Below are 26,995 nucleotides of genomic sequence, written 5' to 3'. Positions count from 1 at the left end.
AAAGAGACAAAACATTTGTTAATTTTTAAAAAATGTAGTTCGTTGTTACGTTCGGCTGGGTTAGAATCGCGTAATTGTGTGTTTTATTTCTTTATCTTATTTTTATTTTATTTGGGTATTAATTCCAATAGTTTCCCTGCCGAGCGATCACAGAGAGATGCCATTTTTTTATTTCTCATAAATTAATGCTAAATGAATATAGTAACGTGGAATAAGAAATTGTCAGTTAATCGAATGACGGCGCGGTCGGAGAGTGTTTCGCGCGGCGGTTGTTATTTTATTCGGAGGACGCTGAATCGCCAGAAGCGTGAATTAGACGGAACAGGAGACGTATACCTCTCACTATACACGGAGGTGGAGGTGTCTGTTTGCTGCAGCACCGAAGTGTCTGCTCCGGTGCTGTCAAGAATGGCGGAACGCTTGGTAGCGCGCCGGATCCCGCGTTTACGCTAAAGTCGTAAGACTTCGTAGGGGCAGTTGACGGGGAAGGATGAACGCTAGTTAGCGCGCACCTACCCGCACCGTTGGCTGGTTCGTCTCCTGTAGGATGGGTTGTGACAGAATGAGAAAGAAAAACGGAAAACGCAATCCTCCCGCGTGCTCCGAGGAAATGATGGGAACGCTCGCTCAGAGGGGACGGGGTTTTACCGCGCTCCTTGCGGAAACGCAGCTCTGCGCTCTGCTTCCCCTCCCACACCGTCTGCGAAGGGAGAGAAAAAGATCGAAGCACTATCGATCGGGTCAGCGCTCTGAGATTCGCGAGACGAAAAGAAAAAGAAAAAAAAAAAGGAAAACAATAATGACTCGATTTTGAGTGTTGATTCAGTTTAATAAAAAAAGATTAAAAGAAACAGATGAGAACTCGCACCTCACAAATTGTTGTATTCGCTTGTATTCGTTTAAATGTGCACGCGCACGCTCGCAACGGTCGCTGTTCCGTTCTAGAATTATAAAAGAAACTAATTAATATAGTAAAGGGGGAAGTTGCCACCTCGAGTCTTCGCGAAAATATCTAAGTTCAATGTCCGAAAAGTATTTTAAGTTTGTTATCCGAAAATATTCTAAGTTCAATCTGAAATAATCGAGAATATTTTAAGTTCAAAAACGCGATAACACGAAATTTTGTAAGTTCGAAAACGGTACAAAATCTAGTCTTACAGCTACTCAGCGCGAGACTAGGCGGCAAAATCCCGTTTTTCGCCCGAAAATTGCGGTTTATACACTCGCAAGTAAGGACGTTCGGGGGTGAAGAGCTAGGAAGATGAGGCAATAAATCATTTACTGCCTGTCATTTAATTTGCTAGTTAATTAATTATTATTCTTTATTCTACAATTAGCTGAAGCCTTACTCCCGTATTCACATTTTATGCTTGCGCGGCGCGCAACTATCGCCAGCGGCTTTTTATCGCGCGCATTTTTTAGTCGAGTTTTTCATCGTGGTTTTGCAGATAGCAGATTTCGACGCCACGGAGGTACCGCGTGCTCCTTCTCGTGTTCGAAATTTTTTAACGCTATTTATTAATTAACTGAGGGTGCTCGACCCTTGCTATTTCGCGGCAAATGGTCCCGCGCGAGTGCAGATGCACCGACGCGCAAAAGGGCGGCGGCTTATCCCCTCTTTACTAAGTTATTAACCATTTTTAATAATTAGTTAATTTATATAATTATTATTAATAGGCCAGAGCCGAGGCGCTTCAGAAAGGTGTCGGTAAGCGGGAGGATCACTCCCCCGGTGCAAGTTTTTCAATAGTTACCGCGGTTCATTAGTAATTAATGCTAATAGTTAATGCATGCGCACCGGAACGGGCCGCACGTTCGTAGCGTGTGATAGACCGGGCCTCGGTAGCAAGTAGTGATGGGCAGTATTTTCGTACCTAGTATTTTGTAACTGTTATTGAAGGGAAACCGTTGTAATGTAGTTATCAATTTCTCCAATAGGAGTCACTTATAACTGTTTATAGCTACGCCGTCGGAGTCAAAGCGACATCTCGACTGCAACCCATTTAGTTCGCCATTTATTATACCACTAGACTATAGCCAATCACAGCTATTTCTCAGAAGGATAGAATGACTGATTAGCTATAATCGAGTCGATTATAACCCAATCATGTTAATTCGTGTGACTAAAAAATCTATAAGTCATTTTAAGTCTATGGTTTGATTGATTTGGGATCAGGCGCTCTATTAGTCTATTCTGATGTTTTGGTCTATTCTGTACCGGCTATCGAAGACCGTCGGTGTCGTTGCGTAGGTTTTTTGCCATATAAAATATTTACGCAACGACACCGATAGTTGTTGATAGCCGGTACAGAAATAAAAATGTGAGAAGCGGGAGAGAACGGAAAGAGAAAAACATTTTTCCTCGGTGTGTTATTTTTCCGAGTTTGCACGTATACACACAAGCACGAACCAGTGCTTCATGCAATACCGCTACTATCGGTCGCGGTCTTCGGCGTCGTGACGTCCCTCTTTCGCCGAAGTGTATGTCGTGATCGTCGCGAGGAAACCGCGCGTAGAATCCTCGGCAACGCCGGGATCTTGATATTGGAGATTTGTTGTGAATAACGGAGACTTGCGCGGAATCTACCACGCAATTTCATCCCGGTCGAACGGTCCTGGTGACGTAATTCACGAATGTTCGAGAGACTGAGGTTGCGTTACATCCGCATCAAGGTCACGAGAAGCTGTTTAGACTCACCTCCTTTTTTTTCGTAGTGACGAAAGCATCGTCACTCATAATACTGAGTATAAGTCTATGTTTCAATTACGAACAAATATCTCAACTATCTCAAGTGCAAACGAATCAAGTCCAAAGTCATCTCACAAAATTGTAAAATGTAATTGTAAATGTAAGTAAAAATTAGGCTATTTCTGGATTTTTCAGTTAATACATTTTTTATTATATTTCTTATACATATGTGACATTCAATACTTTATTCTATTACTTATTCTATTTGTTATGTTTTCAGCAAGATGCCGAAAGAAAGAATAAGAAGAAAAACCAGTGCAATATAGACCTTTTTTACTGTTATTGACACTGAGTTTGCATCTTGCAATATGTACAAACATAAATTATCGTATAAAAGTACGACAAACAATTTAAAAAAACATGTTTTATCAAGACATCCATCAGTAGCCTTAACTTTACAAATAAATCAATTAATTCATCTATATGCAATCAAAATAAGGTAGTAATATCCATTTAATTTTATAATAATTGAATATATATATATATATATATATATATATATAAGTTTAAAATTATTATCAAGAAACTGTAATTAAATGTAATGTAAATAACAATAATGTATATATTAAAATGCGTACTATAATTAAAAATAACCTTTTTCTTTTTTATCTCTACATTTTCCTTTAAATTCTATTTACATATTTTTATTAATATTAAATGAATCAATTATTTTACTTGGTTTCTTCTATAATTTAAACATTTTAAAGTATTTAATATTATATTCAATCAATAACTGAGATTTATCAGCTGAAGTAATTTTACATAAATTTTATATAAATTTGTTTTAGGTTATTTCTTTATCATCACATTTGGAGGAAATAATTGATGACCCTGATCCTGTGCAATCAACAAGCAATGACACAGAAAGTCTAGTTTCATTTAATTCTGAAATGTCTACATTTCAACATCTTCTATTTTATCAAGAAACAATCCAGATAATTTAGAAAATGTATGTACTAATACGTTAACATTAAAAAATAAGTGTACTTTTCAACGCGAAAACATCATTTATGCCAAAAAAACTCTCTAGTAAAGAGAAGAAAAACATTGATAAATTATTACAATTGCTTATTAAAGATTTTCATCCATTTCGTATTGTTGAAGAAAAAGGGTTTATAGATTTTGTTAAAGCACTAAATCCATCTTATCAAATTTCTTCAAGACATTTTATTTCTAAAACGGTAATACCAAGTCGTTATGAAGAATGTCTTACTTATACGAAGGAATTAGTTAATTCTGGTTTGAGTTTTTGTTTAACTACTGACTGTTGGACGTCACGCAATACTGAAAGTTACATTGCCGTAACAGTTCACTTTTTAGATAATAATTTTGAACTAATATCTGTATTGTTAGAATGCTCATCAATGTTTTCAAATCACACGAGTAAAAATTTGGCATTTGAAATAAAAAGAATTGTAACTGAATGGAAAATTGAAAAAAAAATTGTACTAGCAGTATCAGACAGTGCGAGTAATATAAAAAATGCTATAAAAAAAGATTAGGATGGAAGCATTTTAGCTGTTTTGCACATACTTTAAATTTAATTGTGGCTCTATGCATTGATGTAATTACTGAAATTTTGGAAAAAGTCAAAACTATTGTTGGTCATTTCAAAAGAAATTATATCTCAAGTGAAAAATTAATGTCATTCAAAAAAAATAATGATGAACCCTTAAAACTTATTCAAGATGTGCCCACTAGGTGGAACTCAACATATTTTATGTTAGAAAGATTTTGTAAACTTGAGACTGCAATTCGTAGCACTATAGCTGTATTAGACAAAAATCTTCTAATAATTAAAAAATGGAAAATATTAAAAGAATTATGTCAGATATTAAAGCCATTTGAAGCAGTGACAAAAACAATCAGTGGAGAAAAATACTGTTCCGCATCCCTAATTCCATTAACAAATGGTTTAAAAAATATATGTACTGTTGGACGTCACGCAATACTACTCTACCAAAAAAAATTTCTCACCTTTTGCAATGGAAATGATCTCAAAACTTTAAACTGGCATTAATATCAGACTTGGCAATGTAGAAAGTAGTACTACGTTATCAATATGTACATTTTTGGATCCTAGATTCAAAGGAATAGCATTTTCAAACTCGAGTGCTGCTGAACATGCAAAAAAAACAGTGATTTCATCTTTAACAAGTAATATTGAAGTAATGGAACATTCAAAATGTAATTCTGTAAGTGAAACTAGTGAGTCGTTAGATCAACATGACACAAAAGATGAATTATCTGTGTGGTACATGTTTGATAGTATTACTGTTACTAGGCCCAAAAAACGCCTATGTGCAAAGCTTTAATTGAAATTCAACGTTATGTTGATGAAGTAGAAACACTTTCACGGCACAAAAATCCAAATAGTTGGTGAAGAGAAAATAGGCAATATTTTCCATATCTTTCTAATTTAGTAAAAAAATACTTGTGTGCTTTTGGAACATCTGTTCCTTGTGAAAGGCTTTTTTCAAAAGCAGGTTTATTCTTAACAGATCGGAGAAATCGATTAACTAGTCACAAGATGAAATCATTGTTATTTTTGAATACAAATACCAAAAAATAATCTTATGATGTGATCTGTTATTGTTAATTGGATTGATATAATAAAGCGATTTTTAGTGATCGTTTGGTACATGTATCAAACGATCGCCAAAAATCGCCTAAAAATGTGATTAAACAAAACTTATGATAAGGAGAATTAAGTGATATTAAGGGGATGCTAAACTTCTCGTCAAACTTGATCGAGGTCGATAATGTAGAGTCATTTAGGCACGTCATTAACAAAATTTTGTATGTATTTCTTTTATAGATTTAGAAATCCTTTTCCAGAATTAAAGTTTATGTATTCCGCACACTGTTATCGTCTATACTTTAATTGTGGAGAAGGATTTTGGAACAAATTGTACAATTTTGTCGATAAAACAGATTGGATCCCCTTAAACACGGAAAACTTTTTTTCTAAGGTTTCTAGGCTTATTCTAAAAGTACAGTATTGTTCTTTACTAAAATTTCAAGTGCGCCTTATTCTTATTTTATACGTACAAAGTCTAAAATTTTTATACACACCAAATGTTTTCACGAGTCGACTACAGAAGTAATATAATATATACTACACATTACGATAACAAAACTATAATTCTCTAACTTTCTTTCATTTTTCGTATGAAATTGATCGCAACGCACCGCGTTACTATTTGTATTTTAATTTTGGAGAAGGATTTTCAATTCTGTACAATCAATAAAAAGATTTCGGTGTCCAAAAAATTAATGATAAAACAGAACAGTTTAGTATCCCCTTAATGTTAATAACTTTCATCGTAAATTTTTAAAGAAAATTACATTTCTAAATATACTTTATTATGGATGCTTTCCATTTAGTAACACAAGTCGACACACGCATCGTTCTATCTTTTTTTATGTTCAATGAGTAACAAAGATAGAACGATATTTGTGTCGACTTGTGGCACTAAATGGAAAGCACCCTATATTTGTCAGGCGTGATCAATTTTATGTACTAAGCTGTAGTTCTTTTTAATACCAAAAACTCTAGAAGGATTCCATACATGTAGAAAATGATACCGTTCTTTCATTGCAGAGATCCATTCTGTGATATACAAGAATATATATGTGTATATTTCTAAATATGTATATATATATATATATATATATATATACATATATGTATATATTTATATATGTATATATAGAAGAAGTTATCCTTTTTGATATCAGAAATGCGACCTTTTTGGCCAACATTTATGTAAAAAGTTCAATTTAAAAGATATTTGGCAAAACAGGGTTGCAATTGTAAGGATACGATGTAGAATTACCTTCTTCCCGAAATAAGTAAGATGAATGTGTATCAAGATAGTTTCAATGTATGTTTTACAATCTCAGGATGTATCCTGAAGAATCGTTCTCGAGAGTTGTATTTGATGAATTATTGTAATTAACATTAGTATTGTTTGTTTTGTCTGTTTTAGATCTACTCGGAGCAAACCCAAGCAGACCAACATTCTAATAGGTTGACGTCATCAGAATCTACCTATTAGAGTGCGTTGGTCTGCTTGGATTTGCTCCGAGTAAACCTAGAACGGACAAAACGAACAATGCTAATAATGGAATACGCACCCCTATAACCATTTCAGCTGTGACAAATGTTGGCAACAGATTCTGTTGCCAAAAAGGCGACAAATGAGAAACATATCTTGTTATTGCAAACACTATTAGCAGATATTCAGCAAATATTTAGCAACGTTTGTCATCAGAATACATGACAAAATAATAGTGAACTGCGAGCAGATTTATTGAAAGTATTGATAACAGATTGACGACAAACACCAAAGTGCAAATAATGTCAGCAAATTGCCTGTAGAAATGCAACAACATTTGTGTGTCAAAGTACGCGACAGATTGATACCAGAAATGCAGCAGATCTGTCGAAATGTCAAATTGGCAATAAAAAGTGCGGCACCGTCGATAGGCGGCTTACTTTCTCGGGAGTAAAATGCAGTCAACTCGCTACATAAGGACCACTCGCAACGCGACTAAGGTAAGCAAAAATTATCTTCCTTCGCTGCACCTGCGGAGGAGTCTGATGTGACGGAAGACCGCCACATTATACTTTTATGATACAGAACTGGTAGTATTTTTATTTTTTTGGGAGTGAGATTTAACTACAAAGAAATTTAATGAAATTAATTGCACCTAGAATAGATGATATACCTGCGATATAAAGGGAGAAAATAGATAGGTCAATTGAGGCCCCCCTATAGGAAATATTAGATGCTAAGGAGAGGGTTGGGTAAATTATTTAATCTGTTCCTACTCCTGAATTAATAAATCTTCCCAGGAGATTGCTTACATCGATTCTCAAATAAAATTATAACTGTGATGAAAGAAGAAATGAAAAAATTCGACAAATCTGTCGCCAATCTATCATCATTTATGAATACAGATCTGTTGCATATTTGGCGCAAATCTGCTGTGAGTTTACGTTGCAACATCTGTTCTCAATTTGCCGCGTGAATTTGTCATTGTATTGTGACAGTATAGTGACAGGTCTGCTCTGGTGTTGCACCCAATTTGATATCAGGATTTGATAACAATTTTTGCTTGCAATTTGGGCGCACTCGAGGACACAGTAGGCCATGGTTTTGGCAGCCTGATTTCGCAAGAAATTTTTAGCAGTCTGCTGACAATTTGGCAGCAAATGGTTAGCTGGGCAAGTATATAAATGAATAGTGCCTGACGCCATTTGTAGCCCTCCTGTTAGGATGCTTTCCTAAATCGTATATGCACTACAATATGTTAATAAAGTCTTTAAAATAATAAGCTACTTAAGCGATATATACGAGAAATAATACTATCAAACATGTATCACACAGATATATGATGATGTAAGCTTTATAACGTGACTTTGACAAATAGCGTAGGAAGGCAACCTTTATTGTATAATCGAAGGTTGTACAGAGGTATAGCCTTCGATATTTATTTTCTTTGTTAAGGGGATACTAAACTGCTCTGTTTTATCATTAATTTTTGGACACCGAAATCTTTTTATTGATTGCATGGAATTAAAAATCCTTCCCCAAAATTAAAGTACAGATAATAACGCGGTGCGCTGCGATCAATTTCATACGAAAAACGAAAGAAAGTTAGAAAATTATAGTTTTGTTATCGACTTCTGTAGTCGACTCGTGAAAACGAGTGAGTCCCAGATGCGCACAGTAATAAACGGACACAGCAAGCTGAGTGAAACGGACACAGTAACAAACGGACACAGACCAAACGGACACAGTAATAAACAGACACAGTGCGAAACGGACACAGTAACAAACGGACACAGTGCGAAACGGACACAGTAACAAACGGACACAGACCAAATGCGCACAGAGCGAAACGGACACAGACCAAATGCGCACAGAGCGAAACGGACACAGTGCGAAACGGACACAGACCAAATGCGCACACTGCACATGCGCACAGACCAAATGCATACACGGAAAGTCGCAAACCCATGTGATGCAGTGAATGCTTTGCACGCACACACACACACACACACACACACACACGAAGGGGTGCAAGGGGGGCCTTCGGCCCCCCTCCCGCACCCACCCCGTCCAAGTCGCTAACCTATGTGGACTTTACTCTGCTTGCAATGTACATGGATTGCATTTGGTCCGTGCGCACGCGCAGTGTGCGCATGTGCAGTGTGCGCATTTGGTCCGTGTGCATTTGGTCCGTGCGCATTTGGTCTGTGTCCGTTTCGCACTGTGTTCGTTTCGCTCTGTGCGCATTTGGTCTGTGTCCGTTTGTTACTGTGTCCGTTTGTTACTGTGTCCGTTTATTACTGTGTCCGTTTGGTCTGTGTCCGTTTGTTACTGTGTCCGTTTCACTCAGCTTGCTGTGTCCGTTTATTACTGTGCGCATCTGGGACGCTCCCGTGAAAACATTGGCTGCGTATAAAAGTTTTAGACTTTGTACGTATAAAATAAGCATGGGGCGCACTTGGCATTTCAGCAAAGAACAATACTGTGCTTTTAGAATGAGCCTAGGAACCTTAGAAAAAAAGTTTTCAGTGTTTAAGAAGATCCTATCTGTTTTATCGTCAGAATTGTACAATTTGTTCCAATGTACAACTTTTTATTGCATTTACAGAATTAAAAATTCTCCACAATTAATTCCGGAAAAGGATTTCTAAATCTATAAAAGAAATACATACAAAATTTTGTTAATAACGTGCCCAAATGACTCTACATTATCGACCTCGATCAAGTTTGACGAGCAGTTTAGCATCCCCTTAACGCATATTAGAAATATTTTACATGACTGTACGAACAATTGGTATGTGGAATATGAAGGCGTATAATGCGTATTAGTCATTAATCTTAATATCACAAATTTTTAAGATAATCATAAAGTGTAATCTCTTAGCCAACACACTGTTTTATCAAACAAAAAAATATAAAGAAATTATTATTTTTTATAAGAAGTAAACTTTAATATATTAAAGATATATATATGTCTCCACTAGTTATTAAACTTTTCTTATTGACTCGAAATTTATTATATTTAATTGATATTTAATTGCAATCTATTCTACATAATTTCTTTATATTGTTTATAAAGTTAAAAGAGGAACTTTATATTATAAAGTTAAAAGAGAAACTGAAATAAACACATATATATATGTATAATTTTATAATAATATAAGAATAGGTTTATAAACAGAAGTACACATGGCAATATGCGTCCATATAAGTTACAGCTAATATCGTTCCTGATATCGAGCGTCTTACGTTTTCGCGAGTAATCTAATAGTTGCTATGAAATAGCAACTAGATTACTATCCTATTATAGTCTTATCTAGTTGCTACGAAAAGGAGTGAGGATGCCAGTAAACAAAATCGGCCGAAATGGGCAAACCGGCGACAAGCTTGATTTAAAATATTAACTTATGTAAAGGCATGTTATGGTTAAGAAAACGTGTGTGAGCCGGTTGTTCCAACTTCTTGGTAAACTTACGTACCAGGTAAGCAAGTGTTTATCTTTATTTCTTTTTTTAAATAAATAAAGACAAACATATATTTACCTGTTAGGTAAGTTTACCAAGAAGTTGGAACAATTGACCCTGTGTGTTATAAATTAAAGTCTCGCTTTTAAACGCAATTTAATATATTTTTTATAATATAACATATTTTTATCTTAAAAATATTTTTCATATCAAATGCGCATTCAAGTATTTTTTTTGTTATCTTAAATACGTCTCGTACCAAAGAAACATCTATAAATATAAATAAATCGTCATTGCGCACATACAAGATTAGATGGTACTTGATTAATTAATAAGAATTACAAAATTGTAGTTACTAGCTATGTATCTTTTTTTTATTTAATACAGATTTAATTTTCATTATAATAATGTTTAATACAGATGCTTTCTATGAGTCCTACCCCAGATAATACAGAGATGAACAGAAATTCCTAAAGAAGTCATTTTAATGAATACTTGGAAAAGTAGAAAAATGAATACATAAAGAATTCTTGAGGAATTAGCCACAATGAGTTCACATTGAAGTATTCCTTAAGAGTTCATTATAATGAATATCTCGCGATTTATTATTTGAAATATTTAAAGTATTCATAGAGAAGTCATTTTAAAGAATACTTGGCAAAGTAGAAAAATGAATACATAAAGAATTCTTGAGGAATTAGCCACAATGAGTTCACATTGAAGTATTCCTTAAGAGTTCATTGCAATGAATACCTCGCGATTTATTATTTGGAATACTTTAAGTATTCATTAGAAATTACTCGAGTGTTTGGATAATCTCAATTACATTTTTATAATTATATATCGCTTAATAAATGCTAATTTATACTGTTATACACGAAATGCGCTATATATAATTAACAAAACAATATATTAACAAATATGTATGCATAAACAAGAAGTGTTCATGGATCATCACGGGGCGTTAGGATGCGTACGGTCTTCGAAGTCAAGCAACGTTGGCGATGATTAACAATTGGATGGGTGACCGTTTTTTCAGCTACAGAAATTAAACATGCTTTAACAGCTAAAACTACGACTATGGCTTGGCTGAAACATGGTATAATCTTCTTCTTCTTACAAAATTAATCAGAATTTTTTATTTTTTAAATTTTTCTGAGGAACGTTCCAATATTATAAAAATCAGAACATTTATCAAAAATCTTGAAAATAAATTTTTTAATTCAGTTTAAGATATCTACTTGGAGAAGTCCTAATGAATACTTTAAGAAGTTCTAAGGAATTCCAACAAGTAATTCTATATAAATACTTTAAGAAGTTCTGAGGAATTCTAACAAATAATTTTATATGAATACTTTAAGAAGTCCTGAGGAATTCGAATCATGGTGCATGTAACTTCCTACGTTATTCTTAAAGTATTCTTCTATGAATTCCTTCTATGAATTCCAGGAATTACTGTTCAGAAAGGAAGACTACTTTATGAATTCTTTAAGAAAACACTGTGTTATCTGGGTATATAAGCTTTAATTAAATTGTATTATATAATTTTATATTGTGGATTAAATTTTAGTATATAACTATATTTGAATATAACCAAACTTTATTTATAAAGTGAAGGCTGGCAAATGCCTTATTAAGACACATAAAAAATTCGCAAATTCCTTATTAAAATTAAATATATGTAGATTTAAATAATTTCATAAAAATATATTTAATAAGGAGCTTTATATAGTTTAATATAAATATTTATTTCGTCCAATCCTTATAAAGACATTTAATAAGCCTATATAATACCTAATATAGATCTATACATAAATCAAAATTAAATGTTTATAAAGTTTTAATTGAAAACCAAGTTCTTATTAAAATCTTATTAGTATCTTATTTAATTTTAATTTAATTCATATTAATCTATATTAAATTTATATAAAATTTTTTTTCACGGGTATATGACATAAAATTAGCGAGGCGTCACAGCAAGAAACTAGAATTATTCGAAATAAATTTATGCGAAACAATTTTTTAAACATTAAAACATTTATCAAATGTTAAAAAACATTTTTTTTAAGCAAATGTGTATTAAAATTAAAAAAAAATTTGTTTAAATGTTAAAAAAAAGTTTTTTTTTAATGAAAAAAAGGTAGTTATTTTATTATTTTTAGCGTTTTTAAAAACGTTTTTTAAAATATTTTTAAATATTCTGCTGATTGGAATAGTAGACCAATTTATTTCAATCATGTCTGCTAACTCTATCTCTTCTTCCATATTTTATAGATAAATACACGTACTTGCAACGAATAATATTCTCAATAATTTCTGTAATATTACACGCTGTATAATCTTTTACCGTTAAAGGTTAACAGATTCTATAACAATAGATTCTATAACAGTAGATTACTGTCGTAATCAATTTTCAAAAGACGATTTTAAAAATTTATTTATTTATTTGTAACGACTCTAGAATATCATAATAACATTTTCCATTATCATTTCTGCATTTTTAAAAATCTACGATACCTGACAATAAAAAAAATAAGACCAAAGTATGAAAATTTGATTCCAAAGAAAAAGTGATAAAAAAGGAAGAAGGTGATAGCCTGGATTATCACTGTGCCTTAAACGGTTAACTTAGGATAATTGCATTAATATTAATAGTACAAACTAAAATCACATACAATACAGTACCAAATTAATAAATAAAAAGACACAGAGTGATTACACGTTAATTATCTTCTTTATTCTTACCATCTTTTCTGATTTTTGTGGCATAAATACTGGAGTTGCTTTACTAATTGCATGTCTTAAAATGAATAATTTTTTTGAAAAACAATTTTCATATTTTTTTTACACCAATTAAAGATTTAGAAATTCTAGAGTAATAAGTTTTCTCTAGATTGTTAATATTACATTTTACTTACAAAATCTATAATTTTATAATTAAAATATAATATTAAATAAAATTTGCGGTTGTTCTTTACCATAGAAATAATCTTCATATATTCTTGCACAAAACCTTGTGTAATAAAACAATAATAATAAGGCAATAGGAATAATAAAAAATAATAACATATTTTTATACGTAAATATATTTAATAAAATATATAATATATATAAATATATATTCTTATATATATTAAATTTAGTTATATTTTTTATATGACTTACCCATTTTTGTTCCAATATCGTCCAGACATCCTTGTACTGTTATTGCATCAGTGTCGAATTTCCTTGCTATCTCTTCTTTATCATCATTTGCAACTACCTAAAATAGGTATAATGCGATTCTTATGCATTTTAGTAATACTATTTATTAATATATATTATTGCTACTAAATTTTACATTATGCCACAAATATTTGTGAAGTAATTACATTGTATTAAAGATATGTCATACTTAAATGTATACATTATATATTATAAAAAAATATTATAACAAAATATAATAAAACATCCAAAATGTTTACAATATGTCTCTTATTTCTTGCATTTTTTGAACAACAAATTATTCCATAATTTGAAATCAATTTTTTTTTATAAAAATATAGAACAAAAGAAATAGAACAATACACTTTAGTCCGTATTCAGAAGATGCTTATAAAAATGTAGCGTGCTTTTTTATCATTCTATCTTTGTTTTACGTTTAATGAACGATTAAGATAGGATTTTTATCGTTCTTTTTTTATTAATAAATATATTTTGTCATCTTTAACGAATATATATTTTTTAATCGTCTTTTTTTTACATATGAGTGATACATATGATTTTTACATTTTTGTTAAAGTTTCTTGTTCAAATAATTTTTTTCTGAATTTTAATTATAATCTAATAAAGAAAAACAACTTTGATTATTTGTTTTAATACAATTATAATTTTTTAAAGCAATTATTGCTTATTTTTATTAGAGAAATTAAAAAATTTTTAGTTAACTCGATACTTTGGAATGACATACTCCAAGGAAAAAATATATTAAAAAATAGACCTTGAAGAATTTAATATTATTATCTTATATCACTTTTATAAATTAAAAGTTACAAGTAATTAAACTCAACATAGAAATATATAACAACATGGAAGATTACAGACAATTATTTTAAAAATGGAATAAGAAACTCTGCTCTTGCTAATTTTTTATCGTGTCTATCATGATTCACACTTTAGGTTGACTTTTATTGACATGACATTTTTATGTATATACTGCTACATGTGTATGTATTTTTTATTACTTTTATTGATATTTTATTATAATTGTTAATATTTTATGGTTACAAATTAATATATATTAAATACAGCAAAAAGTTATAGTCAAGAGACACGGTAGTGGCTCGCGCCAAGTGAAAGCGTAGCGCGAGCCCGACCGTGTGCTTTTTACGCGAGTACGCAACTTGCGAGCACTTGATATTATCAGATTTCAGAAACGGCTAAACGGATCAAACTCTAATTAGACTCAATCGAAAGCTTGGGGTCGATTTGTATAAGAAAACTATTTTTATTTTTCCTCTACATACTCTATGAGAGGAGATATCACGACGCAAAGTCCAAATATCAAAATTTTTATGTAAGAAACGTCGTCATTGTCGTCGTCGTTGACCTCTCAGATCAGAAAAAGTCACTTTCACACTTTTGATACAAGAGGCGCTTGTGTGCTATGAACGCGCATCAAGTTATTTAAGAATCTGTCATACCGACGAAATATAGCGACATGGGCAGTGGTCACGTTCGCATGCTTCTTAAACGACGTTTCGTTTCACGCGTAATAATGTCTAACGTTAATCATGTGCGTAATAAAACGGAACACAGCCATTCGCATCATTACTACGGTGTTTGCATTGTGTGTAAAGGGTTATGTGGGTCGCCAGGGATTCGCATGAAGTGACGTGCAGTGTGAGGTTATGTTATGACAGTTCGTGAAGTAATAATGCATATTATACCGTTATGTTTAATGTAAGGTCTACACCGTCAGCAGGAGTAATGGAGTAGGAGTAAGAAGTAAGAAATATGAAATGATATTTGCCCATTTCGTTTAATCCTGGTTTTTAATTGATAATAATTGCCTATGCATTAGTGACAAAAGATGCTTCGTATACTTAAACCTTTTAATATTTAACCACATGCACAACTTAACCAATATAAAATTAAATAATTAGTGAGTAAAAAGCTCAGATTTAATGCAAGGTCTACAATGTCAGTAGGAGTAATGGAGTAAGGAGTAAGAGTAACAATTGACCAATTAAAAACCGGGAGTAAACGAAATGGGCAAATCTCGTTTCATATTTCTTACTTCTTACTGCTACTACATTACTTCTGCTGACATTGTAGACCTTGTATTACACTGGTGTCGATGAGATAGATAAGATGTTGTGTGATATAAAATTGTGAATCAGTTAAATATTGCTGCAATTGTCAATCAATATTCACAACTATTAATTAGCTCGAATAAGACTTTAAATAAACGTTTTTAATAATACTGTTACGTCCGGCAGACTCCACGATTTTCCTTCGTTAGAAAAACAAATAATTTACAAAAGAAATTCCGTTTCAACGGTCTCCGATAATTTTTTATGCGTCTAGGATTAGTCTGTTAGAAACGTAATGACAAACATAGATGGACGAAACGACCAAGTTGGTAAATCCGACTCCTTTTGAATATTGAGTCAACAAATAATAAATTCTGAAGATAGAAATTAAAAAACAAACATGGGACCTAAGCAAAGTTTTCTCACAAAAAATGAGCAATAAAGTATCTAAACATAAGCAAAAAATAAAAAACTGTTTCCTCCATGTCTGCAACCCATACCGTAGCATATCTAGCACGATAGAAAAAAATTATTTATCTCTTAAACCCAAAGGGAAGATAACCTACGCGATAGGTCGAATCCCTTCGATAAAATTGAAAGAATGTGGGAGGAAACAGAGAAACTTTCGACAGATTACTCAACGTATGATTGGGCAAAGAGGAAAAACTATTTCTCCAATAAGAAAACTTAGAATTCACCCACCACACAATCCTGAAAAAGAGTCCTACCAGTTAGAATATTTGAACCACCCACATCTGGATCCTCCCTCTGTAAGACTCTGTATATATAATACCAAATCTTGAAGAGTCAGTAGTTAGTTGTGAGTTCAGTTACGTGAGTTAGAGTTTTTAGAGTTACGTCAGTAGTTAGTTAGTTAGTCAATGAGTATCATGAGTAGTCAGTGCAGTACAGTTCAGAGTTCGCAGTTCGATTCGCAGTAACGAGTAAGAGAGTTAGTCAGTTAGTTAATAATCATGTAGAATTAGTGCGCAAGTAAACTTTAGTGCCGTTCCATCCGGTCAAAAAAACCCTTCGATTCCAACGAATTTGTTCGAGAACCAGTAATGAGTAAGTCCCACTATCACAATTTCTTTCTTTGTTTCTACGTTACTCATCTACTCCCTTCGGTTTTAATTCTTTAAGACACCCTTCTATTATTTATAAATAATTCCCTCACACTCATACAAACTTGAGGCTCCCGTGTGCGAATCTCAAGTTCCCGACACCATCTCACAACCCTGAGGAACCCTTGTGTGATCCTCAGATATCCCGTCACCATTTCACAACCTTGAGGAATCTTCATGCGATTGAGTGAGTCCCAGATGCGCACAGTAATAAACGGACACAGCTAGCTGAGTGAAACGGACACAGTAACAAACGGACACAGACCAAACGGACACAGTAATAAACGGACACAGTGCGAAACGGACACAGTAACAAACGGACATAGTGCGAAACGGACACAGTAACAAACGGACAAAGACCAAATGCGCACAGAGCGAAACGGACACAGTGCGAAACGGACACAGACCAAATGCGCACAGAGCGAAACGGACACAGACCAAATGCGCACTCTGCACATGCGCACGGACCAAATGCATACACGGAAAGTCGCAAACCCATGTGATGCTTTGCACGCACACACACACACGGCGGGTGCAAGGGGGGCCTTTGGCCCCCTCCCGCACCCACCTCGTCCAAGTCGCTAACCTATGTGGACTTTACTCTGCTTGCAATGTACATGGATTGCATTTGGTCCGTGCGCACGTGCAGTGTGCGCAAGTGCAGTGTGCGCATTTGGTCCGTGTGCATTTGGTCCGTGCGCATTTGGTCTGTGTCCGTTTCGCACTGTGTCTGTTTTGCTCTGTGCGCATTTGGTCTGTGTCCGTTTGTTACTGTGCCCGTTTTGCTCTGTGCGCATTTGGTCTGTGTCCGTTTGTTACTGTGTCCGTTTGTTACTGTGTCCGTTTATTACTGTGTCCGTTTGGTCTGTGTCCGTTTGTTACTGTGTCCGTTTCACTCAGCCTGCTGTATCCGTTTATTACTGTGCGCATCTGGGACGCTCCCATGCGATCCTCAAGTTATCTTTACGCCATCCCACAATCTCGAGGAACCCCCGTGTGATCCTCGAAACGTCCCCGCTTCTCCTGTTTCTCTTACTTATTCCTAGATCAGTTCTCTAAAACCCGAAGATGTTCCACCCGCACTCTCTCCCACGTTATTCTTTATCCTTTTACAATTTCAAGCATCTCTGTTTTCCCCATGTAACCATTTAATAAACCCTTCGTCTATTTCTTTGCTCCGCGTTTACCGTTAATACTTATTCAATATTTGTACTACTATATACATACTCACTATGCGTTTTAAATTCAATTATACCATTATTACAAAATTGTCAACCACGACTTCAGCGCTTATTTGTATTTTCTTTTTATTTTCATTTTTTGTTATTAGAATAAATAGTTTTGTTAATTTTACACCAACTTCATCATTTATTTAAATTTCACGACCTCTCCTTATCCCGAACAAAGACTGCACCTGGTCCGATCCCGAGTTAAAGCGATTCAATTCGTTGACTCGAAACTTGGACCGACGGACGTACGACTCGAAACGGGTTATAGCGGGCCTATCGGCACGTTGACCTATATTTTTGAGTCATAAAAAGTGCGTTCGACCCGAGGCACATACCCTCTCTTAAACTGTGTGCCTATGGGAATTCTACACGTTTTGTTACGTTCTTCTCTGCCTTACCTGTTCTCCCTGAAATATCCTTCCTACCGAATAAAGAGTAAAATCCCATAAGACTGGACGTAACAATACTAATTTTTATTCTTTGGTATACTAGTAACATATTGTATAATGCCGATATCTCGGTGATAAAAGATGTTTCTTATCTTTACAACGTTATCAATATTTAACTGTCACACAACTCTACGTCACACCTCATCTATTTAATTATCAACATCAATGTAAAATTAATTAAACAGAGAGCAACATAACTCAGATTTTACACTGATGTCGATGAGATGGATGAGATGTTGTGTGATATATAGAATTGTAAATCAGTTAAATATTGCTGTAAATGTCAATCAATATTTACAACTATTAATTAGCTTGAATAAAACTTTAAATAAACGTTTTTGATAATATTAATTTTTATTCTTTGGTTTACTATTAACGTTTATAATGCTGGTATCTTGGTGATAAAAGATGGTTCTTATCTTTACAACGTTTCTTATCTTACAACGTTATCAATATTTAACCAATGTACAACTCTACGCCACACATCATCTAATATTTAATCATCAACATCAATGTAAAATTAATTAATCATAGAGCAACATAACTCAGATTTTACACTGATGTCGATGAGATAGATGAGATGTTGTGTGATATATAGAATTGTGAGTCAGTTAAGTATTGCTGTAAATTATTAATTAGCTTGAATAAAACTTTAAATAAACGTTTTTGATAATATTAATTTTTATTCTTTGGTTTACTATTAACGTATATAATGCTGGTATTTTGGTGGCAAAAGATGGTTCTTATCCTTACAACGTTGTCAATATTTAACTAACTCACAACTCTACGTCACACTTCATCTATTTAATCATCAACATCAATGTAAAATTAATTAATCAGAGAGCAACATAACTCAGATTTTACACTGGTGTCGATGAGACAGATGAAATGTTGTGTAATTTAGAATTGTGGATTAGTTAAATGTTGCTGTAATTGTCAATCAACATTCACAACTATTAATTAGCTTAAATAAAATTTTAAATAAACGTTTTTAATAATACTAATTTTTATTCTTTGGTTTACTAATAATATATATAATTGCCGGTATCTTGGTGACAAAAGATGGTCCTTATCCTTACAATATTCTCAATAATTAACCAATGCCTAACTCTATGTCACACCTCATCTATTTAATTATCAACATCAATGTAAAATTAATTAATCAGTGAGTGACATAACTCAAATTTTACACTGGTGTCCATGAGATAGAAGAGATGTTATGTGATATAGAATTGTGAATCGGTTAAATATTGCTGTAATTGTCAATCAATATTCACAATTATTAGCTTGAATAAAACTTTAAGTAAATGTTTTTAATAATATTAATTTTTATTCTTTACTAGTATTTAATTAACAAGACATGTTCGATTAAACAAATTGCGAAAGTAAACAGAAATTCTGGTTTTATTATAATCAAACATTTTCATATGTGTAACACAAAACATTCAAATATGATAACTATAAAGATAGTTAAAATTTTCCGATTGAATCTATCAAACTTCTAATATATAATAGTATCACTTATTAGTTGCGGCGTTTTATTTCTTTTAACAGAAGAAAAAGATTCCTCTTACAAGTACGCAAAATTGGATTTAAAAACAAAAGCAGATGTATATTTTAACAATATAGTTCTTAAATCTGTATAAAAAGTAATTTAAGAACCTGAAAAACCTCAAGTTATTTTATTGAAATTATGGAGTACTTGATGATTTTTTTTTTAAATCATCAAGTACATCGACTAATGATTTTTTTTAATGTATAGTTTGTATAAAGTTTTTGGATTTTTTATTAGTATTAGGCATCATAGACACATGCCTTACGTACTATTTAGCTTTTTAATTTAAGATAAATTGCAATAATAATTGTATAGATAACCAATAAATTAAAATTTGCTAACTTCGATGACAGTTTTTCATGAAGTTAGCACAGTAAGAAATCCAATCAGCGTCGCGGAAAAGCGGTGATAACATTTCGATAGATTTGACTATCGATTTCATACCTTTTTTAGGAGTGCATTTATTTAAATTTGTTATTACTTTTTTTCTGAACAAAATAAATATATGCATATATAGAAATAAATTGCACTTACGATAACAATGAGTGCTAAAACGAAAAATGCGACTCTTTTCATCTTTCTACGTTTGGTAATAAAAATGAACAACTTGTAAGTTAATCCGACAACTAGACACATTATATTTCTATGGCTCATATTTATATTGTTCGTAGCATTGTGTATGATTTTACATCATCGACGAGAGTAAGAGAGAATTCTGCATTTGTGTGCACGGATTTGCGGAAGCACGATTGGTATAATTGACCAGCATATCAGATTTGCATAAGAGATTTGAATCATAATATTACGCGACTATAATGCCGCAATTGTTTTGTGTGTATGTATGTGTACAAAAGTACACATGCGTCAGTGTACGGCATTGGTTTCAGACAAAAATCATAGCAATACATAACAATACGTACAGCTGCTATTCGATTAAGTTATTAGAAATCAATGTGGTATTATATAAAAAAAAGAAAAAGTAAAAAAAGTAACATAAAGTAAGTTATTTAGCATTTAAATAAATTTTTAAAAAGAGAGAATTAGAAGTAGTTAAGAAATAATAAGAAAAAATTTTTTTTAAGTAACATAAAGTTATTTATTATTAAAATTTCATACATTTGTAGTGGCAAACTAAAATTATTTTGTATAAGAATAGATTTTTGAGGGCGTTTTTGCGCGTGTATACTTGGCTCTTTTTTATACCTTTTTTAAAAAGGTAATTTTGTTGCAATTTTACTCATTTTGTAGTGACAGATATCTCATTTCTTTTTATAATATATATAAAAATTTATAAGACAATTTTGAAGTCAATATCATATCAATTTAAAAGTCGAGACTGAGATTGAATTAAAATGACAAAATAAAGTTATATTCGTTCTTTTTCTGATTATATTTTATTTTATTTTCATAATATGCCTATTACATTGTGGAAAAAAAAACGGCTGTTCTTAATTTGAAGATTAGTATAACATTATACGTTGTACAATCAAATAAGAATATATATTTTTTTATGGAAATAATTATTCTGAGATAAGTTAATATTTGTGTTATAGTTTATTTTTAGTTATTATATTGAAAGAAAGAGAAGAAACACACTTTAATTTGAACTTAAAGTAGAAGGAAAAGAAAAATTAGTGGACAAGTAAGAAGAGAGAGAGAAAGAGAAAGAGAATTACAAATAGTTAAAAAATAATGAGAAAGAAAAGTAAGAAAAGTAACATAAAGTAAGTTATTTAAACATGTAAATAAATTTTTAAAAAGAGAGAGAAAGGGAAAGGAAGAGAGAGAGAGAGAATTAGAAGTACTTAAGAAATAATAAGAAAAAAAATAAGAAAAACATAAAGTAAATTATTTATGTAAATAAATTATAATTATTGTGCTGGAAAGAGTGTTATTATTAAATTGAGAGAGAAAGAGAGAAAAAGAGAGAGAGAGAGAGAGAGAGAGAGAGAGAGAGAGAGAGAATTGAATTGAATTGAATTTATTACTACTATATGGCCTCATCGATACTACAGAGAATCCTTAGTTGCTATCCCATAACAATGAATATGAAACTGATATTACTTATACTATATAGTAATAGACTAATAAATCAAAATTTGTACTGAATCGAGTAAAGTGAATGCGAATGTGAGTACAAGTATGTCTACCCAAATAACAATTCATGCGGGGTCATGTTATCTTCACGGCGTGATCACACCGTGCATGCATGAACGCATCATGCTCATTTCACGAAATGATTTTGGCATACGTACGCGCATAGAATTAAATAAAATAATAAAAATAATGATATAATAAAATAACAATTACAATAAAAATGCTATTTTAACCGCTACGCGGGCATTTTGTTATTAAATATTATAATATCCCAGATTGCAACTCGTGGAGAAATGGCAAATCTACGTTCACTCCATGACGTAAAAAACAACATAATTGATCAATTTTTAATCAAACATGACCTTAAGAAAAGTAAAACTCCATACTAATTCTTAGTTATTGATCAATAAATAAGATCTAAAATCTGAATTATCAATGATCAATTATGGACCCTATAAGCGGACACATCTCGAACAATTATTGCTTTAAAATATAAAGTAACTTTTTTTTCAAATATACACTAATTGTTGTACACGTTAAATTGTCATTTCTAGATCAGTTATAAATCTTTTTATTCAAAAGCTGTTTCTCTATATTTACTCAATATTTGCTCAATTATATAGAATTGTGACCATGCAACTGCGCATAACAATCGTGACGTAATATATACGTGTATCAAATTACACCAATCAAGTGACCGACACCAGTCGCGTAGTGAGGCTAGTTCGTGCCGACAAGTTAAGATGTCAGAGGACGTTTCTTTTTTATTTTATTTTGCTTATCTTATCATAGTATAGTGAAACGTATATATCCGTGGTGTTAGAAGACAAGTATAACATTGCGCATAATGGCAGCCGGAGAATAGGACAGCTAATCGAATGTTTATCCAAAATGTGGCGTCACATTTAAATGCAGCATTAGTCACCATTTGTGACGAAAATGCAAACAAAAATAAACAATTTTTAAATATAATACCAAACCTCACAAATTAATAAAAAAAATATAATACATAATACTAATGATAAAAAAAACAATCTCTACATTAATAAGTAAAGAAAGATTAAATATTGCAAATAAGGAATTAAGAAACGTTATTAATAAAGTATACACTCAAAAAAAAAAATCTTGCAATTATAGCAAAAATTTTCTAGCAACGAGAAATTAGCTAAAATAGATAAATGAATAGCAAGCACTGCGATATCGCATATATTCTGTATCTAATCGATATAGATGACAGAGACAGAATTTATATCTGGACTTTGTTAAATGTAACAAGAAAGTCTGTCTGTGATACTTAGTTAGATTATAATTAGTCACGCTGTTAATATAACTAATTATGGTAGACAGAAAAGATTAGCGACGAGAGACGAACAAATTGTATAATCCTTATACCTAGCGCTGTTTGTGTGACCCATCCAATAATTCTAGCTGCATCAAACAATTTCTCTCGTTCAATTGTTTTGCGCGAGTCTGTATTGCGCGGCATGACGCTGATGATATACGTGTGGAAACGCGAGCGGCACGTATTGAATAAATTGTAACTTTATTATTAATCTGTGCTTATTATGACAAATAATGAAAATAATTTATCCTTTATCCTCACAATAGAGGATTTGTTAAAAGTTTGTGATCTCGAGGATTATGTATCGGCGTTTCGAAGTAAGTAAGACAAATTATATCAATTACTTCACGAAGCCTTTGTTAAGTTTTCTTCAAACAATGATCGATTTCATGCATTTTTACATGCATGCTGCAGGCTGGCATAGGCAAGCTGGTAAGTAACTCAGTTCATTGCACAGAAAATTATTGTACATTGGAAGATATATGAAATGAAGTGAGAATAAGTCACTTAACAGCGTGCTTGGTAACAAGCAAGAAAAAATCCACGAAATTACACTGTAACTATGTAAATATCTTAAATAATTAGCTGCATCATGATGCAGATATTTTGCCAATTTAAAAGTTAATAACATTGTGTTTTATTGTACAAAAAAATGGTCTAATGTTCTAGGTAATTGTATAGAAAGTACAGAATTAGAGACCTTATTAGAATCAGAGTGGAAAGACATATTAATTTCTTTAATTTCAGTCGCTGGTCATAGACTAAGATTCGTAACATTTGTTAAACAATTTCTTACGAAGGAGGTAAGACTGCATAATTATTTCACATAATGTTAAAAACCCGGAAAAAAAGTTTATATCTAATTATGTATAATTATATCACATTATATATAATTACATATAATAAGATCAATTTATATATTAATTTATATATAATTATATCAAAATATTTATAACTTTATATCAAATTATGCAATATTATATTTTTGAGTGGACAATTATATAAACTACAGAACAAAATTAAAGGAACAAAAGTTTAAAGTAGCGCCATGTTCATAAAAGTTGAGCAAAAAATCTGAATTTTTTATATGATATAGCTCAAAGTGTTGACTTGACCCCTGCAAAATCTCCCCGCTGTGGGTCCAGCAGTTTCGGAGTTATACCCCTCGAAGAAACTCTCGGTCAAAAACAAAAGTTGCAAGGTTGTAACTTGGAAAGGGCAGGACAATCTGATGCGAAAAACGAACCAGAAAAATTCGAAAATGGGCTAAGCCGGTTCTGTAGGTGTCGCTCAGAGTGCCTTTGGTGCGCCCTGATAGCCCCATCTCCTTTCAACCTTTATTTGCAACTCCTTAGGACTGACAGTGGTGACAGCGTTTTGCGTCGCGTCCGTCCAACCGAGGACAACTCTCTAGCACGGCTCGGCTTTAAAACCGTTATATGTCAAAGGTCTTACCTTTCTATGACCCTTACCATCCTGCGAGGGTGAGTTGGACAATCACCCCTAACACTAATCAGCACTCGCAGGTGCCTCCATGCGTCCGGAAAATTCGGAAATGTGCTAAGCCGATTTTGTAAGTGTCGCTCAGAGTGTCCCTGGTGCGCTCTGATACCTCCATCCCTTTTCAACCCTTATTCGCAATCCCTTAGGACTGACAGCGTTTTGCGTCGTGTCCGTCCAACCGAGGATAATTCTCTAGCACCGCTTGGCTTTAAAACTCTTAAATGACGAAGGTCTCACTTTTCTATGACCCTTACCATCCCGCGAGGGTTGATTGGGCAACTACCCCTAACACTAATTAGCAGCCGCAGGTGCTTCCATGTGTCCGGAAAATTCGGAAATGGGCCGAATCGCACTTGTAGAGGTCTCTGGCCCTCCTTCCTAACCACGCACGAAATCCACCCCTTTTAATTTCTATTTGCTACTCCTTCAGTCGGACAGCGAGTCGCGGTTGCGCTAGGCTACAGGTGATCGCTTCAGGGCACAACTTGCATTCAAAATCAAAAAAATCCTTGTTCTCTCCAGCCATTTTCTTTTCATCCTCTCTTTTTGTAAGTTTTCCTTTTCTTCCTAGATTTTCTCTATATGCATCTTTGTTTGCTTTCATGTTTCTTCCAGCTGACTCTTCATCTGCGTTCTGTTTGTTCCTGATTGCTCTTTTCGTTTCCCTTAAAAAACGCATTACTTTTCCATGTAATCTTTCACATTCTCTCCATTTTTTTTTGTTTTTTATGTTGCTTGTGGGACAGCAAAACATTGTTAAAGCAAAACAAATACAATCAACAATTTCTTTGTTTTGCTTATTAGTGTTAGAGGTGATTGTCCAACTCACCCTCGCGGGATAGTAAGGGTCATAGAAAAGTGAAACCTTTGACATGTAACGGTTTTAAAACCGAGCCGTGCTACAGAGTTGTCCTTGGTTGGACGGACGCAACGCAAAACGCTGTCACCACTGTCAGTCCTAAGGGGTTGCGAATCAGACTTGAAAGAGGATGAGGCTATCAGGGCGCATCAAAGACACTCTGAGCGACACCTACAGAACCGGCTTAGCCCATTTTCGAATTTTTCTGGTTCGTTTTTCGCATCAGATTGTCCTGTCCTTTCCAAGTTACAACCTTGCAACTTTTGTTTTTGACCGGGAGTTGCTTCGAGAGGCATAACTCCGAAACTGCTGGACCCACAGCGGAGAGATTTTGCAGGTGTCAAATCAACACTTTGGACTATATCATATAAAAAATTCAGATTTTTTGCTCAACTTTTATGAACATGGCGCTACTTCAAACTTTTGTTCCTTTAATTTTGCCCTGTAGTTTATAATTGTATCAAAATATTTATAACCCAATATTAAATTATACAACATTTTATTAAAATTACTTATCAAATAAATAAATATATATAATTATATCAAGATATTTATAAACTCATATTGAATTATACAGCATTATATTAGAATTCTTTTTTGATTAAATAATTATATATAATTATATCAAAATATTAATTTATAACTCCATATCATATTATTCAAAGTTATATTAGAATTTTTTCAATTTAAATTATATACAAATTTATATATAATTATATCAAATTAGATATAATTATATATATACTTTTATGTTTGATTAAAATATATATAATAATGTGTTTGCATTAAATTTGCATAAAAATGCCATTTTTATATTATAGAATAAGTAATTTTATTTTCATATATGTATGCGTGCGTACATAGAGTTTATCGTTCACATAATTGAAGCACAGAGATAGCACAGAGATTCAAAAAGAACTCAATAATATGTCATCAATTATGAATTCTTTTTGAGATGCAAACAGAATTATTTTTATAAAAAAGATCTCAAAAAGAATTCATAATTGGTGACATACAATTGAATTCTTTTTGAACTCTGTGTGCTATCTGGGAAAATTAATTTCTATTGCATATTATAAATTTTATAATTTATAATATTTTATAATTTCACACAAATTCTAATTAAAAAACTTTTTATTAATAATGTTGATTTATTTTATTGCAAAATTTGAGCAATATTTTTTTATATATGTATAAAATATTTTATATAAAAATGTTTATGTAAATAAATACAAGTATAAATAAATAATCTTTTATTCATAAAAATAT

At 32.5% G+C, this 26,995-nt stretch overlaps 1 protein-coding gene across 1 annotated transcript in view; it reads right to left on the bottom strand.

Annotated features, from left to right (window-relative positions):
* The window catches only part of LOC105833365, a 56,838-nt gene extending 36,260 nt beyond the window's left edge, over positions 1 to 20,578 (bottom strand). Inside the window, exons 1-2 of the mRNA XM_012675063.3 lie at positions 20,460 to 20,578; positions 13,440 to 13,536 (exon numbers count right to left, since the gene is read on the bottom strand). Coding sequence (XP_012530517.1) covers positions 13,440 to 13,536; positions 20,460 to 20,561 — 199 coding nt within the window. The 5' untranslated portion in view covers positions 20,562 to 20,578. The remainder of the gene's footprint in view (positions 1 to 13,439; positions 13,537 to 20,459) is intronic.
* Between the last annotated feature and the right edge of the window lie 6,417 nt (positions 20,579 to 26,995).

The sequence above is a fragment of the Monomorium pharaonis genome, chromosome 4 (genome assembly GCF_013373865.1).
Source record: "Monomorium pharaonis isolate MP-MQ-018 chromosome 4, ASM1337386v2, whole genome shotgun sequence".
NCBI classification, from domain to species: Eukaryota; Metazoa; Arthropoda; class Insecta; order Hymenoptera; family Formicidae; genus Monomorium; species Monomorium pharaonis.
This window is presented reverse-complemented; position numbering and strand designations above follow the sequence as displayed.